Source organism: Stegostoma tigrinum, chromosome 10 (genome assembly GCF_030684315.1).
Source record: "Stegostoma tigrinum isolate sSteTig4 chromosome 10, sSteTig4.hap1, whole genome shotgun sequence".
Taxonomy (NCBI): Eukaryota; Metazoa; Chordata; class Chondrichthyes; order Orectolobiformes; family Stegostomatidae; genus Stegostoma; species Stegostoma tigrinum.
The window spans coordinates 35,849,105-35,865,946 of record NC_081363.1 but is presented as its reverse complement, the minus strand read 5'-3'; the positions used below and the strand labels follow the sequence as shown (position 1 = coordinate 35,865,946).

General features: G+C 47.4%; 1 protein-coding gene across 2 annotated transcripts in view; it reads right to left on the bottom strand.

The window, feature by feature from the left end:
* The window catches only part of LOC125455459 (kelch domain-containing protein 1), a 119,015-nt gene extending 103,567 nt beyond the window's left edge, over positions 1 to 15,448 (bottom strand). For both annotated transcript variants that reach the window (XM_048537505.2, XM_048537504.2), the window contains exon 1: positions 15,329 to 15,448. In XM_048537505.2, the coding sequence (XP_048393462.1) occupies positions 15,329 to 15,424 (96 nt within the window). In that variant the 5' untranslated portion in view covers positions 15,425 to 15,448. The remainder of the gene's footprint in view (positions 1 to 15,328) is intronic.
* Positions 15,449 to 16,842: the final 1,394 nt, after the last annotated feature.

Here is a 16,842-nt window from a genome sequence, read left to right as displayed (position 1 = left end):
GAGAGAAGCGCGAGAGAGAGAGAAGCGCGAGAGAGAGAGAGAAGCGCGAGAGAGAGAGAAGCGCGAGAGAGAGAGAGAAGCGCGAGAGAGAGAGAGAAGCGCGAGAGAGAGAGAGAAGCGCGAGAGAGAGAGAGAGAGAGAAGCACGAGAGAGAGAGAAGCGCGAGAGAGAGAGAGAAGCGCGACAGAGAGAGAAGCGCGAGAGAGAGAGAGAAGCGCGAGAGAGAGAGAGAAGCGCGAGAGAGAGAGAGAAGCGCGAGAGAGAGAGAGAAGCGCGAGAGAGAGAGAGAGAGAGCACGAGAGAGAGAGAGAAGCGCGAGAGAGAGAGAGAGAGAGAAGCGCGAGAGAGAGAGAAGCGCGAGAGAGAGAGAAGCGCGAGAGAGAGAGAAGCGCGAGAGAGAGAGAAGCGCGAGAGAGAGAGAAGCGCGAGAGAGAGAGAAGCGCGAGAGAGAGAGAAGCGCGAGAGAGAGAGAAGCGCGAGAGAGAGAGAGAAGCGCGAGAGAGAGAGAGAAGCGCGAGAGAGAGAGAGAAGCGCGAGAGAGAGAGAGAAGCGCGAGAGAGAGAGAGAAGCGCGAGAGAGAGAGAGAAGCGCGAGAGAGAGAGAGAGAGAAGCACGAGAGAGAGAGAGAAGCGCGAGAGAGAGAGAGAGAGAGAAGCGCGAGAGAGAGAGAGAGAGAGAAGCGCGAGAGAGAGAGAGAGAGAGAAGCACGAGAGAGAGAGAGAGAGAAGCGCGAGAGAGAGAGAAGCGCGAGAGAGAGAGAAGCGCGAGAGAGAGAGAAGCGCGAGAGAGAGAGAAGCGCGAGAGAGAGAGAAGCGCGAGAGAGAGAGAAGCGCGAGAGAGAGAGAAGCGCGAGAGAGAGAGAAGCGCGAGAGAGAGAGAAGCGCGAGAGAGAGAGAAGCGCGAGAGAGAGAGAAGCGCGAGAGAGAGAGAAGCGCGAGAGAGAGAGAAGCGCGAGAGAGAGAGAAGCGCGAGAGAGAGAGAAGCGCGAGAGAGAGAGAAGCGCGAGAGAGAGAGAAGCGCGAGAGAGAGAGAAGCGCGAGAGAGAGAGAAGCGCGAGAGAGAGAGAAGCGCGAGAGAGAGAGAAGCGCGAGAGAGAGAGAAGCGCGAGAGAGAGAGAAGCGCGAGAGAGAGAGAAGCGCGAGAGAGAGAGAAGCGCGAGAGAGAGAGAAGCGCGAGAGAGAGAGAAGCGCGAGAGAGAGAGAAGCGCGAGAGAGAGAGAAGCGCGAGAGAGAGAGAAGCGCGAGAGAGAGAGAAGCGCGAGAGAGAGAGAAGCGCGAGAGAGAGAGAAGCGCGAGAGAGAGAGAAGCGCGAGAGAGAGAGAAGCGCGAGAGAGAGAGAAGCGCGAGAGAGAGAGAAGCGCGAGAGAGAGAGAAGCGCGAGAGAGAGAGAAGCGCGAGAGAGAGAGAAGCGCGAGAGAGAGAGAAGCGCGAGAGAGAGAGAAGCGCGAGAGAGAGAGAGAGCGCGAGAGAGAGAGAAGCGCGAGAGAGAGAGAAGCGCGAGAGAGAGAGAAGCGCGAGAGAGAGAGAAGCGCGAGAGAGAGAGAAGCGCGAGAGAGAGAGAAGCGCGAGAGAGAGAGAAGCGCGAGAGAGAGAGAAGCGCGAGAGAGAGAGAAGCGCGAGAGAGAGAGAAGCGCGAGAGAGAGAGAAGCGCGAGAGAGAGAGAAGCGCGAGAGAGAGAGAAGCGCGAGAGAGAGAGAAGCGCGAGAGAGAGAGAAGCGCGAGAGAGAGAGAAGCGCGAGAGAGAGAGAAGCGCGAGAGAGAGAGAAGCGCGAGAGAGAGAGAAGCGCGAGAGAGAGAGAAGCGCGAGAGAGAGAGAAGCGCGAGAGAGAGAGAAGCGCGAGAGAGAGAGAAGCGCGAGAGAGAGAGAAGCGCGAGAGAGAGAGAAGCGCGAGAGAGAGAGAAGCGCGAGAGAGAGAGAAGCGCGAGAGAGAGAGAAGCGCGAGAGAGAGAGAAGCGCGAGAGAGAGAGAAGCGCGAGAGAGAGAGAAGCGCGAGAGAGAGAGAAGCGCGAGAGAGAGAGAAGCGCGAGAGAGAGAGAAGCGCGAGAGAGAGAGAAGCGCGAGAGAGAGAGAAGCGCGAGAGAGAGAGAAGCGCGAGAGAGAGAGAAGCGCGAGAGAGAGAAGCGCGAGAGAGAGAGAAGCGCGAGAGAGAGAGAAGCGCGAGAGAGAGAGAAGCGCGAGAGAGAGAGAAGCGCGAGAGAGAGAGAAGCGCGAGAGAGAGAGAAGCGCGAGAGAGAGAGAAGCGCGAGAGAGAGAGAAGCGCGAGAGAGAGAGAAGCGCGAGAGAGAGAGAAGCGCGAGAGAGAGAGAAGCGCGAGAGAGAGAGAAGCGCGAGAGAGAGAGAAGCGCGAGAGAGAGAGAAGCGCGAGAGAGAGAGAAGCGCGAGAGAGAGAGAAGCGCGAGAGAGAGAGAAGCGCGAGAGAGAGAGAAGCGCGAGAGAGAGAGAAGCGCGAGAGAGAGAGAAGCGCGAGAGAGAGAGAAGCGCGAGAGAGCGAGAAGCGCGAGAGAGCGAGAAGCGCGAGAGAGCGAGAAGCGCGAGAGAGCGAGAAGCGCGAGAGAGCGAGAAGCGCGAGAGAGCGAGAAGCGCGAGAGAGAGAGAAGCGCGAGAGAGAGAGAAGCGCGAGAGAGAGAGAAGCGCGAGAGAGAGAGAAGCGCGAGAGAGAGAGAAGCGCGAGAGAGAGAGAAGCGCGAGCGCGAGAGAGAGAGAAGCGCGAGAGAGAGAGAAGCGCGAGAGAGAGAGAAGCGCGAGAGAGAGAGAAGCGCGAGAGAGAGAGAAGCGCGAGAGAGAGAGAAGCGCGAGAGAGAGAGAAGCGCGAGAGAGAGAGAAGCGCGAGAGAGAGAGAAGCGCGAGAGAGAGAGAAGCGCGAGAGAGAGAGAAGCGCGAGAGAGAGAGAAGCGCGAGAGAGAGAGAAGCGCGAGAGAGAGAGAAGCGCGAGAGAGAGAGAAGCGCGAGAGAGAGAGAAGCGCGAGAGAGAGAGAAGCGCGAGAGAGAGAGAAGCGCGAGAGAGAGAGAAGCGCGAGAGAGAGAGAAGCGCGAGAGAGAGAGAAGCGCGAGAGAGAGAGAAGCGCGAGAGAGAGAGAAGCGCGAGAGAGAGAGAAGCGCGAGAGAGAGAGAAGCGCGAGAGAGAGAGAAGCGCGAGAGAGAGAGAAGCGCGAGAGAGAGAGAAGCGCGGAGAGAGAGAGAAGCGCGAGAGAGAGAGAAGCGCGAGAGAGAGAGAAGCGCGAGAGAGAGAGAAGCGCGAGAGAGAGAGAAGCGCGAGAGAGAGAGAAGCGCGAGAGAGAGAGAAGCGCGAGAGAGAGAGAAGCGCGAGAGAGAGAGAAGCGCGAGAGAGAGAGAAGCCGAGAGAGAAGCGCGAGAGAGAGAGAGAGAGAGCGAGAGAGAGAAGCGCGAGAGAGAGAGAAGCGCGGAGAGAGAGAGAAGCGCGAGAGAGAGAGAGAGAAGCGCGAGAGAGAGAGCCGAGAGAGAGAGAAGCGCGAGAGAGAGAGAGAGAGAAGCGCGAGAGAGAGAGAGAGAGAGAGAAGCGCGAGAGAGAGAGAGAGAGAAGCGCGAGAGAGAGAGAGAGAGAAGCGCGAGAGAGAGAGAGAGAGAGCGAGAGAGAGGAGAGAGCGCGAGAGAGAGAGAGAAGCGCGAGAGAGAGAGAGAGAGAAGCGCGAGAGAGAGAGAGAGAGAAGCGCGAGAGAGAGAGAGAGAGAAGCGCGAGAGAGAGAGAGAGAGAAGCGCGAGAGAGAGAGAGAGAGAAGCGCGAGAGAGAGAGAGAGAGAAGCGCGAGAGAGAGAGAGAGAAGCGCGAGAGAGAGAGAGAGAAGCGCGAGAGAGAGAGAGAGAGAAGCGCGAGAGAGAGAGAGAGAAGCGCGAGAGAGAGAGAGAGAAGCGCGAGAGAGAGAGAGAGAGAAGCGCGAGAGAGAGAGAGAGAGAAGCGCGAGAGAGAGAGAGAGAGAAGCGCGAGAGAGAGAGAGAGAGAAGCGCGAGAGAGAGAGAGAGAGAAGCGCGAGAGAGAGAGAGAGAGAAGCGCGAGAGAGAGAGAGAAGCGCGAGAGAGAGAAGAAGCGCGAGAGAGAGAGAGAGAGAAGCGCGAGAGAGAGAGAGAGAGAAGCGCGAGAGAGAGAGAGAGAAGCGCGAGAGAGAGAGAGAGAGAAGCGCGAGAGAGAGAGAGAGAGAAGCGCGAGAGAGAGAGAGAGAGAAGCGCGAGAGAGAGAGAGAGAAGCGCGAGAGAGAGAGAGAGAAGCGCGAGAGAGAGAGAGAGAAGCGCGAGAGAGAGAAGCGCGAGAGAGAGAGAGAAGCGCGAGAGAGAGAGAGAAGCGCGAGAGAGAGAGAGAAGCGCGAGAGAGAGAGAAGCGCGAGAGAGAGAGAGAAGCGCGAGAGAGAGAGACGCGCGAGAGAGAGAGACGCGCGAGAGAGAGAGAGAAGCGCGAGAGAGAGAGAGAAGCGCGAGAGAGAGAGAGAAGCGCGAGAGAGAGAGAAGCGCGAGAGAGAGAGAAGCGCGAGAGAGAGAGAAGCGCGAGAGAGAGAGAAGCGCGAGAGAGAGAGAAGCGCGAGAGAGAGAAGCGCGAGAGAGAGAGAAGCGCGAGAGAGAGAGAAGCGCGCGAGAGAGAGAAGCGCGCGAGAGAGAGAAGCGCGCGAGAGAGAGAGAAGCGCGCGAGAGAGAGAGAAGCGCGAGAGAGAGAGAGAAGCGCGAGAGAGAGAAGCGCGAGAGAGAGAGAGAAGCGCGAGAGAGAGAGACGCGCGAGAGAGAGAGACGCGCGAGAGAGAGAGAGAAGCGCGAGAGAGAGAGAGAAGCGCGAGAGAGAGAGAGAAGCGCGAGAGAGAGAGAAGCGCGAGAGAGAGAGAAGCGCGAGAGAGAGAGAAGCGCGAGAGAGAGAGAAGCGCGAGAGAGAGAAGCGCGAGAGAGAGAGAAGCGCGAGAGAGAGAGAAGCGCGCGAGAGAGAGAAGCGCGCGAGAGAGAGAGAAGCGCGCGAGAGAGAGAGAAGCGCGCGAGAGAGAGAGAAGCGCCGAGAGAGAGAGAAGCGCGCGAGAGAGAGAGAAGCGCGCGAGAGAGAGAGAAGCGCGCGAGAGAGAGAGAAGCGCGAGAGAGAGAGAAGCGCGCGAGAGAGAAGCGCGCGAGAGAGAGAGAAGCGCGCGAGAGAGAGAGAAGCGCGCGAGAGAGAGAGAAGCGCGCGAGAGAGAGAGAAGCGCGCGAGAGAGAGAGAAGCGCGCGAGAGAGAGAGAGAAGCGCGAGAGAGAGAGAGAAGCGCGAGAGAGAGAGAGAAGCGCGAGAGAGAGAGAGAGAAGCGCGCGAGTGAGAGAGAGAAGCGCGAGAGAGAGAGCGAGAGAAGCGCGAGAGAGAGAGCGAGAGAAGCGCGAGAGAGAGAGCGAGAGAAGCGCGCGAGAGAGAGAGAGAGAAGCGCGAGAGAGAGAGAGAGAGAAGCGCGAGAGAGAGAGAGAGAGAAGCGCGAGAGAGAGAGAGAGAAGCGCGAGAGAGAGAGAGAGAAGCGCGAGAGAAGCGCGAGAGAGAGAGAGAGAAGCGCGAGACAGAGATAGAGAGAGAAGCGCGAGACAGAGAGAGAGAGAGAGAAGCGCGAGAGAGAGAGAGAGAAGCGCGAGAGAGAGAGAGAAGCGCGAGAGAGAGAGAGAGAGAAGCGCAAGAGAGAGCGCGCGAGAAGCACATACCAATGCTGGGCACAAGACTCTAAGTGAGAGACAGTTTACTTCAGGGGACCAAGTCTGGCGCAGGAACCAAATGAACAGCCCCACATGGGTAACAGGCATGGTCAACAAGAGTCCAGATCCAGTGACCTAAAGAGTTTGGGTTGGTACGACGGCCCTGAACACGCAGGTCGACAAAATGAAAGGTGCAAAGTTGCAACTGGTGTGGAAGCAAAACATGCCCAGCAACTTGAACCTTTCCAACTGTACCAGAATCTGTGGTTTCCTCCTCTCTAAGTGGTGAAAATGCCTCAAAATATGAGTTGGACATAGTGGATGTCGTTGCCTTGACAGTTTTGCCACCTGAACAGAACTAATTTTTTCAGAGATGCTCCGGGTGCAAGAGGCAAGCTACTGTGTGTTCCACGCCACCCATATCAGAGGTGGAGTTGGAAGAAACTGACCTGGTGCTAAAATGCCCCAGAGGCGCTACAAAATAAAAGAAGAAGCGGTCTATGTCCTCAGACTCAGAGGGGAAAGAATGTCGTGATCATCAGGAGGTCAGTCAGGTGGACCTCACAGAATGAGTAGCTCCCTGACTGGACCAGATTAACAGGCTTAATCAGGGAGCCCTGGTTGACAGATATAAACAGAAGTGTTAGATATCCTATTCACTCAGAGTTGGCTCCAAGGGAACTGGATCAGTATCAAGGACTCTCAATGTGTAAATAAAGGGTGACTCGGCAATGGATTACCAACTTCTGGAATTATTTCCAGAGGAACCTATACAGAGGTTTAATAGACACATTTGCAATGCAGGAAGTCTCTGACAAATATATAATCATTTTGCTGAAATTTGAAAAGTTCTAGGAATCCTCAAATTTTCCCAAAAGCTATGTTTTCCCAGTCAAAGATATCATACACATGTGGGACTTTAAGTTTTAGAATTTTCTTTATGGATATTCTATTGAGCTATTCAGAAAGAATTAAAAATAATATTTTGATTTATGGTACACAGATATACAACATCTACAATATTCTATTAAATTTGGTATTACATCTTTTGGCAATTTTTTTCACGTAACACTTTCCTCATCCACTCAAAATGCATTGTTTAGTTCCTGTTAATAAAATTGATATAAACAATCAGTTAATTTCTTTTCCAAGGAGAACGCCTTCTCCTTGAGTGGGGAAGCATATATTTAGGTTGAGCAAGGACAATCAGGCTTAATGAATACATATATTGCAGATCCACAAGACTGCTCTCTATCCAGAAGATTACTTTCTAACTCCTGGACAATATTGAAAAGTCAGCAATCCTACGCCAACGTAGTCCATCTTGTCTCTGACCTTTATCTGTCACAAAGCTGTCCAATAATTCAAATGTTTTGAATAAATGTTACCACATACATTCAACTTTATTGTGGTGATTAAATTGTTACTTTTATTTTCAGATTCTCTGAAATTTTATTAACAATGATAGAAAAATTTTATTCTACAAAATAGAAAAAACTGCAGATGCTGAAAATCTGCAAATGAAACAGGAAATGCTGGAAACACTCAGATCTATGAAGAGAAACAGAGAGTTAACATTTGAAACCAATGACCTTCTGATGAGCCATCACTGACCTAAAATGCTAGCTCTGTTGCACCCCATGAGCAGTTGGTTCTTGGGGCATGCAACTCATCAAGACATCAGCAATGCCACTCCGAATCGGTTTGAACTTTCAAAAAAACATATGAATCTGTCTTCTACCACCTAGTTCTAATGCAATAAGCCATACACAAAGCAGTCTTTCATTGAGGGGCTGATACACAAAGCAGTCTTTCATCGAGGGGCTCAGCAAAAACAATGGTTGGCATGGTTCTGCCAAAAACAGGAAAAGCATTCCTATCATCTCTTTGCCCACTCTGCTTCCAGAAAGTATTCGACAAGTTACCTCACAAAAGGTAAAATCATAAGAGCCCATAGTGTTGGAGGTACTATATGGATAGAGAATTGCATCATGGACAGGAAAGAATAAGTGGTTCTGTTTCAGGTTGGTGACCCATGTTTAGTGGAGATGCACAGGAATCAGTGCTGGGGCCACAATTGTTTATACTATACTAATGACTTGGAGGGAAGCAAATATTCTGAAGCCAAATTAGCCGATGACAAGAATATGTGGAAAGGCAGGCTGCAAGAGGGATAAAAGTACTTTTCAGAGAGATATTGATAGATTTAAAAAGTTGGCAAAAATTCAGGAAATGGAATATAATACAGAAAAATGCAAAGATGTTCACTTTGAAAGGGAAAACAAAAGCACAGAGTATTATTTAAATGGACAGAAACAGCAAAAGATGGAACACTCGGGCACTTGGAGTATTTGCACACAAAACACAGAAAACTAGCACAGAGATTCAACAGGTATTTGGAAAGACTCATGAAAAGTTGACCCCTATTTCAAGGTGGTTGGAATATAAAATTAGGGAAGTCTTACTGCTACTTAGACAAAGAGCATGTGAAACCACATCTGGAGTTCTGTGACCTGTCTTGGTTTCCTTATTTAAATATCATTACAGACAATTCAGAGAAGGTTCACTGGGTTGATTCCCAGTATGAAGGGCCTGTCTTGAAAGCAAAGGTTATACAGGTTGGGACTCTACTCATTGGAATTTGAAAGAATGGAGGCATACACAATTCTTAAGGGACGTGACAGTGGAAATGCAGACAAATATCTCCCCTCATGTGACAGTCAAGGTTCACAGGCAGAGTGTCAGGATAAAGGAAGGACCAAATTTAAGACTGAGATGAAGAGCAATTTCTTCTCTCAGAGAAGAAATGTCTTTGGAACTCCTTAGCACAGACAGCTGCGGGGTACAGTCCTTGCATATATTTATGACGGATAGATTCCTGATCAGTTGGGGAATCAACGGTGAAGTGGTGAGGGGAGGAAAATAGACATGAAGAATTGTGAGTCTAGCCATGATCCTACTGAATAGCTCAAAGGATAAGTTTTGAATGGCATTACAGTTGGCACAGACATGCTGGACCGAAGGGCCTGTTCCTGTGCTGTACTCTGAGGAACCAAAAGGCCTACTTCTGTTCCTATTCCTTACGGTCTTATGGTTATGCTTATGAGTGGCTTCAAGCTTCTTTAGGCTGGGCAAGGACAATCAGATATGTAATGAGACATATATTGGAGGTCCACAAAGCTATTCTGGAAGGTTGGCAACCCTATTGCCAATAGTTAAAATAAAAATCAGAGATAAGATAGACTGTTAAGTAGACTGTTAAGTAATAAAATGTCTGATTAATTTTAGAATAAATGATACCTTTATTCTTGTAACCACTTATGTTTGAATAAACATTCAAACTTTTATAGTGATAACTGTCTTATTTTTAGATCCTCTGGAAAATTGTCAAAAACTTACAAAAGTGTAATTTCTGCAGTATGTTCACTTCTATCAGAGGACCATCTAATAATACACTAGTTGTAAAGCACATGGATATGTGGTGAGGCTGTGAAAGGTGCTATGTTACTTATCGCTCTTTTACTGCTCAATCACCAATATCTAATAACTGCACGTACCACCAGTTGCTAAATTTACATGAAACAAAATCTTTGGTATTTACATTACTCTGCAATGCCATTGTAACAACTGGCCTTTCATGACATCACAAAGAGACTCAACTGCTTTAACTATTTCAACAGCCAGAACATTTTTAAACACACCAAAATCTATTTTTCTAATTCAATATTATACCATTTATCCTTCAAGATATTCGGGATTTACAAGTGACTCAAATAATAAGATCCTGAATGAACTGAATTTACAATTTCTCATCGCATATACTAATTAAACTATTGCCTAAATAATCCCCAGATGAAAGTTGTTTATAGATTTTTTTTCTGTCTTTCTATTTATCACTCCCAAACAGATAACCTAGTGCCGAACACTTAGTCAACCTAACAGAGGTCTGTAGGTGGTTCACAATCTGCTATGCCTCATTTAATAATTTGCCCAACACAGTGACCGAAAACAGAAATTTAAAGTAGGATCGGATTGCGGCATCACCCATTTCCCAAATTAGGGGACCTCAATCAAATAACACACGATAGTGGTTAGTTTGAGTCCTCCTAACTGCAGATGGTTCAAAAGAAAATCCATGTATTATAATAGAAGCTGCACGTGGCAATTTCAGGATTTTGTCATATATAACCCAACAACCCCGATTTTAAGGTGACAAATCTGACAAACTGCAAGAATGTTTTACCTAGTATTAGACTGTATTAAAATAAATTATGCAAATGAACCTGAAAGGATAATCGTAAACTGCTGGCTGAAACGCATACTGAACAGTCCCGCGCTTTCTCATGGCGCAAATACTGCCTTACTGGACCAGTAAAATAGCACCTACCACATAGCCACCCCACACATAAAGAAATCCGTTGTTAAAAACTGCGTGGTGGTGGTTTTCTTGTATTCTACGAGACCAATACTGGGATTCCGCCATTTTCCCTCGAGCCAACCACCCAGCGTCGCCTTTTCTCCCTCTCCCACTCTCGACGCCTCTCTCCCTCAAACCACCTCCCAATCACATGCGGCTACCTCTCAGTGCAACGCCTAGCCAATCAATGTCCTCAGCCCGTTCCCTTTCAGCATCCGAGCCAATCAGACATCGGCAACCCAGTCCAACGCGGGGCGTCACTGCGGGTCACGGAGCCTGCACGCGCTGGCCTGGTAGCCGTTGGAATTTGAAATTAGAAATTATTGGGCGTCGCGTGTGCTCGTGAGAACGGGGACATCGGCTTCTTCAGCCCTTTATCACCATCCCAACCCACTCATACACACACCTTCATGATATGACGGTGCCCGTTTTGGACTGGGGTGGGCAAGGTCAGAAGTCGTACTACACCGAGGTTATAGTCCAACAGGTTCATTTAAAATCGCACGCTTTTACAGCATTGCCCCTTGGCCACGTGAAGTCTGACTAAGGGGCAACGCTTAAGGAAAGCTTCTGATTCCAAACATTCTTTGATGGTACACTTTCAGTTTCAAAGACTCTACTCTAAAATTAACGGCTGGGGAAGGGAAACAGGAGAAAACAACCAACGAAACATCACCCTCTATTAGAAAATGCACGGCAATTTTAGCTGGCAACAGAATGAAGGATCAGATTTTGATGTCCAGGTTCACACACTAACTCTTTCTCGTACGCAAGACCAGACTGCCACTTAGGTGTTGAGGTACACAAGGGCCACAATCATCCAATGTACTAGAACTCAATATAAATTATCCCTTTTAGAGAAAGAAAATTGAAAGTAGTCCTTGTCAATTTTTCATAACCTTCCCATCAAAAGCAATCTCCTGCCGTATCAAGCTCCAACATTATTGCCTTTAAGGTTTTGGAGTAGATCTGTAGCTTGGGTTGTGGGTGTTGAGGTTGGTTGGCTCACCGAGCTGGTTTGTCATTTTGCAGATGTTTCGTTACCATGTTTGATAACATCCTCAGTGCAGCCTCCAATGAAACGTCAATGTGTTTTCACCTGGTTTTCTGGGGTCCACTGTGATGGATTGCCTCAGTTCCGGTTTTCTTTCATGGTGGAATATACGTGGGGTCGAGTTCAATGTGTTTACTAATACTATGCTCCGTGGAGTGGCACGCTTCCAGGAATTCTCATGCTTGTCTCTGCCTAGCCTGTCCCAGGATCTTGGTGTTGTCCCGGACAAAGTCATAGTTTTCCTTGTCCACGTGGATTGAGATGAGTGAGTTCTGGTCGTGTCTTTTTGTAGCCAGTTGGTGTACTCTTGTTGTTAGTTTCCTTCCTGTTTGTTCGATGTTGTGTTTCTCGCAGTCTGTGCAGGGGATTTTGTAGATGACATTGGTCCTGTCAATGGTAGGGAGTGGGTCTTTAGTTCAGGTGAGCAGTTGTCGTAGGGTTGACATGGGCTTGTGTGCCACTTCTTTGCCCAGCAGTCGTAGGAGTCTTGTGAGTTCCAATACGTTCCTGATGTAGGGTAGTGTGATGAGTGTGTTGGGGCATGTAGAATCTTTCTGATGCTATTTGTGCAGGCATCTTCTGACCCAGTTCTTTGGATATCTATAATCCTTGAACACTTGGAAGAGGCATTCTTCTTCCTCTTGGCATAGTAAAACTTCTTCCAAGTGCTCAAGGGTAATGGATGTCTATTATGGAATGGCTGGGATTTTTTTCACTGGAGCAGACAAGGTTGAGGGGTGACTTTTTTGAGGTTTATAAAATAATGAGGGGCGTAGATATGGTGAATGACAAGAGTCTTTTCCCTAGGATAGGGGGAGTTCAAAACTAGGGAACATATTTTTAAGCTAAGAGGAGAAAAATTTAAAAAAGACATGGGGGCAACTTTTTTTTAAGCATAGAATGGTTCATGTTTGAAATGAACTGTCAGAAAAAGTGGTGAATGCAGGTTGAAAAGACATTTAGATAAGCTCATGAATAGGAATGGTTTGGAGAGATATGGATCAAGTGCAGGCAGGTGGAATCGATTTAGTTTGGGAACATGGTCAGCTTGGACTGCTTGGTCCAAAGGGTCTATTTCCATGTTGTATGACTCAATAACCCTGCTGTGCAGACCCCACATGATTTTGAAAATTCCTATACAACTTCCTCTTTGCCATCTCCTTTACATTGAAAACAGTCACAACCTCTCCAATCCATCTTCATAACCTAAGTTGGTCTTTCCTGGAAGCATTCTCACAAACGTATTTTGCATACTGTCCAATGAATTCACATCCTTCCAGAGATTTGACACCCAGAATTGTGCACAATATTTCAAGTGAAGTCTAACTAGTGTCTTATACAAGTTCAGCAGGACTTCCTTGCTCTGGCTCTCTATGTTTTTGTCTAAGAAAATATCTAGTTTATTAACTGTTCCACCCACCTATCCTGCCATTTTTAATGACATATTTATATACACACCTGCATGTCTCTGTTCCTCAACACCCTTTAGAATAGTATACTGTATTTATTTTGTCTCTCCATGTTCTTTCAAGATGCACAACAGCATCTTCCAAATTGCAATATCTATATCCAAGACAGACAGAAAAAAAAGCAGCAACAGATAATTAAAAAAAAGATAAAGAGACAACAAAAACTAAAAGAAATGGCTTTCAAAGATGCAAAAATACACCATAAATCCTGCGGAATGGGAAAGGTACAAAGACCAGCAAAGGGCCACAAAGCAGTTCATAAGAGTTATGAAAAGGGAGTATGAAAACAAAACTTTCCAAGGATATCAAAGTCAATATGAAATGTTATATTTACATAAAAAGGGAAAGCAGGTGGTCAGGAGCAAGGTTAGTCCACTGAGGTCTGAAAGTGTGGATATTGTCAACAACTATAAGGGAGTTGCAGGTACATTGAAAAATTACTTTACTTCAGTATTTATAGTGGGAAGAGAAGATAATTTCCTCAGGACTTCCAACACGTTGATAGTGGATCAGGGACGGTGACTGAATAAAATCAACAGAAGTAAAACATCAGTGATGAGGAAGTGAATGAAATTAAAGAGAACAACAAATGCCAGGACCTGACAATTTCCACGTGGGTGTGTTGAAGGAAGTGGGGAAGCACTTTCAGAGTTTCCTAAATACAGGTGAAGGAGTAAAAGCAGGGAACTACAGACCTGTGGCAGGGAAATTGATGGAGTCTACAATCAAGGATCACCTCGAAAAATCTCAGCCAACTTTCCATTCATGGATTCCATTTACACTTCTCATTGTCACGTAACCTATATGCCTCACTCTCTCTAACCACTTTATCATCTGTATTTCCTTGCTTAGTATGATCTGCCTGTACTGTTCGCAAACAAAGCTTTTCACTGTATTTAGGTACATGTTGACTTTTGCGATGGATGGTTGGTATACATGCCAAATTATTAATAATGTTGAAAAATACAATTTGATGAGGTTGTTTTAATTAATCACTGTACAATGAAAACAAGCAAACATATGTCACCATTCTATTCATCAAGTGAGCATGGCATCTGCTACTTTTTTTTTATAAAACTGTTTGGCGAGGCTATTATACACCACTGGAGCAGGTGGAACTTGGACCTAGGTTCTTGGCTTAGAGGTAGGGACAGTATCACTGCCCCACTACAGCCCATTCTGCTACATTTTACCTGAACCACAACTCCTTCTGATCCGAGACTGCAGAAGCCAAGAGATTATGCTGTACGCAGCATAAAATTAAGCTGTAGCATGTGAAGAACTTTGAAGTTTGTCTGTGTAAAGCTGGAACCTATCCTTGTACTAATTCAGAAACCCTAAATGTTTAAGATGTTCCAAACATTAACGTAGCACGCAAGTAGTTGACAAACATAATTCTTGTTATTCCCCAATCTCTCCTTTTTCCTCCCTACTGCTTCACTTAATTTCCCTGTTCATATCCATCTCTCCAAAACTTTTTTCGTGTTACTTGTAGCATAAATACTGTCAACACGGGCAGCTATGGGGAGTACCGAGTAACTAAAGGAGTCCAATGTGTGGGGGCAAACATGCAAGACAAATACCCTGAAAGAAAGACAAAGTTTTGTCTCTGTGTATCTGATGCAAATTAGCCTGCAAAGCTTACTTAATGGAAGATAATAAAATGTGAAGCTGGATGAACACAGCAGGCCAAGCAGCATCTCAGGAGCACAAAAGCTGACGTTTCGGGCCTAGACCCTTAATGGAATATTGTCATGCAATCAACATTTTTAAATATGCAGACTTCTACACACTCCCAAGACTACACCCAATTCTGCACCACTTCAATCAGTAACAAATATTTTCAAGGGATGGTTCCATGCATTCTCATTGAAAAATAATTCTTATAGAGCAGTAAATATGTCTTCCCTATTAGCTATTCTTAAAGCTCCTTTACAAATGACGTACCCTACAGGTTGTCCAAGCTCTACTTCAACATTATCCTTGTAATATGGGATTATTTTTTCAAAGCACGACAACCAGATACAAGATTAGCTGGTATAGTAATCCTCCACTTCATAATACTGACCTCTTATTTGTAAAAAAAAATTAGAAGTGATTAACCTTACAATGCTTCTAGCCTTAGAGGAAAGACATAATACGTTTTACAACACACCAAGATCAATTATACGCTATTTTTCCGAGACATAACAAACACGAAATAAAGCTAAAAGAAGCAAAATAGAATTATTAAAGGAAATTCACTGAAACCAAATCACCACTGACACATCCTTGTCTTTATGTTTTGCCGGGACTTATTTTGGCCTAGTGATTTCCAGTGCCTCCCCCCCCCCGCAATCCAGCAGCTTCAATCACTTTCTCCCCCTTCTATTCAACACTTTCTCTCCCACTTGGCTCCCTCTTCCATGTCGTTAGACTGCAGCTCAACATAAAACAGGATTGTGATGTGCTGTTCTTAAAATATCTCAAACCTTTCCAAAACTAAAATGACCAAGTGTATAACAACGGAAGCGGTCACTTTACAGGCCGATATTTAAACAAGGTCTGAACCCAATGGAAGGCGCCCGGCTGTTTCATTTCGCACAGTCACACAGTTCAAACCCGCACACCCAAAAGCCCGGCATGAGGACAGAGGATAATCAAATCTCGCCTTGAATTCGAGTCCACAAAGGCCGAACACATCAAAGTGTATGGGGACGGGGGTGCGGGGGGTAACATGATCCACGCTGGACTCTGCCCGCCAACCATAAACTTACCACATAACCACCCCAAACATACAGATAGCTGTCAACCAGAACCGCACAGTGACCGCTTCTCTCCTCTGCCACCCAGTTAATATCAGAATCGGCCATTTCCTCTCCTCTAGTCCATCCGGGCTATAGGCAAGGAGGAGGAACGGTCGGGAAAGCTACGCGTTTCAAAATACTGAAGCCGTGGAGCAACAGCTTGTAATTGCAGCAACATGTCTTATGCCTGTTCTTAGCTCGCAGTGAATGCAGGAAAACATTTTCCTGTTTTATGCTGTTATGCTCCAATGTATAGTACTTTGATAACAGATAGTAGGAACTGCCGACGCTGCAGAATCTGATAATAACGAGGTGTAGAGCTGGATGAACACAGCAGGCCTTTACTAGCTAACAAAGTGTAGAGCTGGACGAAGACAGCAGGCCAAGCAGCGTCAGAGGAGTAGGAAAGCTGACGTGTTGGGCCTTCAGCAGAAATGTCAGCCTTCCTGCTCCTCTAATGTTGCCTGGCCTGCTGTCTTCGTCCAGCTCTACACTTTGTTAGCTAGTAAAGGTGAATGTGGGTGGGGATTTGGGATGGGTGTTGAACAGTGAGGAGGGAGGGGTGGGTAAGCGGGAGGGAAGACGGACAGGTCAAGAGGTGGCGAAGAACCTAGTAGGTATGAAGTGGGGGTGGGGGTAGATCACTGCGGTGGGAGGAGCACATAGAACATACAGATAGGTCAGGGAGGTGGGGCAAGATGAGCTGGTCTTGGGATAAAGTCAGGGGTGGGGAGATTTTGAAGCTAGTAAAGTCCACATTGATACCATTGGGTTGCAGGGTTCCCAAGCAGAATATGAGATGTTGTTCCTCCAGCCTTTGATGGCATTGCTGTGGCACTGGAGGAGACCCAGGATGGACATGACTTCCAAGGAGTGGGAGGGGGAGTTGAAGTGGTTCATGACTGAGAAGCGTAGTCACAAAGGTGCTCTACGAAGCGGTCTTCGAGCCTCTGTTTGGTTTCCCTGACGTAGAAGAGGCCACATCCGGAACAGCAGATACAACAGTCCACATTAGCAGATGTGCAGATGAACACCTGTCTAATGTGGAATGTTTTCTTGGGGCCTGGGATGGGGATGAGGGGGAGGGTGTAGGGTCAGGTGTAGCACTTCCTGCGGTTGCAGGGAAAAGTGCCAGGGGTGGTGGGCTCTAGTGGGGAGTGTGGAGCTTTGATAATATTTGTTCTTTGGTATCCCCCTCAGGATCAAGGATGACTAGCTTCCATAGAGATTCTTTCTGAAAGATGGCTAGCTTAGTACACAATTTGCAGATAGCGTCCTGTGTGGGGAAGATGGTACTTGAAGAGTCAGGGAGCAGAGTTTCTTGGAGGTTTGTGCCCTTCCACCTCTTGAATTTCTCTCCCCATGTATACCCATCAAAATCTTTGGATGCGTTCATTTCTTCTCAATTGAACCCAATTTTAGTCGATCATGGGCCAGGTGCATCCATGAGTTGGTAGGGATATTGACCTTGAGGACATCATTGA